The sequence below is a fragment of the Charadrius vociferus genome, unplaced genomic scaffold (assembly GCF_000708025.1).
Source record: "Charadrius vociferus isolate BGI_N301 unplaced genomic scaffold, ASM70802v2 scaffold37, whole genome shotgun sequence".
In the NCBI taxonomy this organism is placed as follows: Eukaryota; Metazoa; Chordata; class Aves; order Charadriiformes; family Charadriidae; genus Charadrius; species Charadrius vociferus.
The window spans coordinates 796,325-798,006 of record NW_009649457.1 but is presented as its reverse complement, the minus strand read 5'-3'; the positions used below and the strand labels follow the sequence as shown (position 1 = coordinate 798,006).

Genomic DNA, 1,682 nt, shown 5'->3' with positions numbered 1-1,682 from the left:
TGAGTGGTGTGTGCTCAGTGTCCCCACTCTACAAGCCCAGTAGAGCACCTGGGGATTCAGGCAGCACCAGGGATTTGCAGCCCCTCATCCCCAGCGGGGTAAAACCCCGCAAGGAGTGCAGGCACACCGTGCTGGTGTCAGGGTTTGGGGTTTGCTTCTATGCCTGCCTGCACGGTGCTAAATGTAAATGCCACTTCAAACGGCACCTGCCTGCTCCCTGTGCGGGCACGCACATGTCCCTCACACATGTGTCCCTCACACACGTGTCCCTGTGCATGCAGCCATGCAGGGCTGATGTGGGACACCCCGGCTCTGGAGCTAAGCCTCACTGTGACACCTTGATGGGGTCTGAAAGATGCCAAGACAGCCTCCTTTGTGGCCGCCAGCACTTCCCCCCACCCCATATTGTCTGGCCAGGGGCACTCTGGGACCCTCTGTATGTGACCGAAGCTGCCCCAGCCTGACTGCCCATCCATGCTTTCCCTGCAATCCTGCATCCCTTCATGGGGACAGACACCTCATCTGGTCCCTTTTGGAGAAGGACAAGCCAGGCATTCCCTGGGCAGGGGATACTCTCTGCTAAGCGCTTGTGGCCATGTCATCATGACCTCTTAGCCAAAATTCGCACAGACCTGATGCACAGAGCAGCCTGGCCAGGCTGGATGGGGCTGGGAGGGATGTCCAGCTGTGGCTGGTGGCACAACCCTCTCTGAGCAGTACGTCCAGTCTTAGATTAGGGAAATTCTCATGGTCCACACCATCCCCTGCCTCATCATGCCAGCCCCCCAGCTCAGCCCTGGTGTGGCATGACAGTGAGAGAGGCAGTTTGGGGATGAGACAGTGCCCTGTTCCCACCAGTGGGGGAGAGGGGCTGCCCTGACGGGTCGCATCCCGGGGCACCCCGGCTCCCCTCGCCATCCACTCTCCCTCCCCACAGAGACAACGAGCGCTAGCACCTCCTCTTTCATGCCGCCCCCCACCACCAAGATCTGCGACAAAGGGGCCGTGGTGGGCAGCGGGGCCGTGGCAGTGTGTTGGACAGCTGGACTGGTCTTGGCTGCCTATGGAGTCCTCTTTATTTAGTGAGTATCTCCCAAACTGTGGGTGTGAGAGATGGGGTGTGGGTGCTGGGAGGGGGCAGGGATATGGGGACCGCATGGGCTCCAGGGTTGTTGGGAAGGGGATGCTCCAACCAGGCTGTGGGTGAAGGGCATTGTGAATGAGCCATTTGGGGTTCTTTTGCAGTTTTTTGGTAAATGCACCAAATCTGGCTGCTTTTCCCGATTGGGTGTTCTGGTGGAGATCTCAAAAATGTTTTTTCAAACATTTTCTGCAAAGCCTGCAAAAGGGTCAGTCTTCAATGCCTCACTGTCAGCAGACCTCCCCCGTCCACACTGCTGATTTTTTGAGGCAAAGAAACCATGTAGAAATCTAAGGCCTTTGCATAGTGACAGAAGCAAAGTTGTCCAGGATCAGAAAATTCAAAGATGCATCTCAAAAATGTCCTCGGGCAGGGTTTGTTCCTGGGAGGAGGAGGTGAAGATGATGGGTTTGGGCACCTGGGTTCTGGGAAGGTGTGAATTTCCCTATGGAAAAAGGCCAAATTCTGCTCGGCGTGTCCCCTCAGTGGCCAGCCATGTCTGAGTCCGGAGCAGGACCGGTGACCCCTCTCCTCCCAACTT

At 56.9% G+C, this 1,682-nt stretch overlaps 1 protein-coding gene across 1 annotated transcript in view; it reads left to right on the top strand.

Annotated features, from left to right (window-relative positions):
• CNTFR (ciliary neurotrophic factor receptor) overlaps positions 1-1,083 on the top strand; it is an 85,831-nt gene extending 84,748 nt beyond the window's left edge. Inside the window, exon 7 of the mRNA XM_009889724.1 lies at positions 938-1,083. Coding sequence (XP_009888026.1) covers positions 938-1,083 — 146 coding nt within the window. The remainder of the gene's footprint in view (positions 1-937) is intronic.
• Positions 1,084-1,682: the final 599 nt, after the last annotated feature.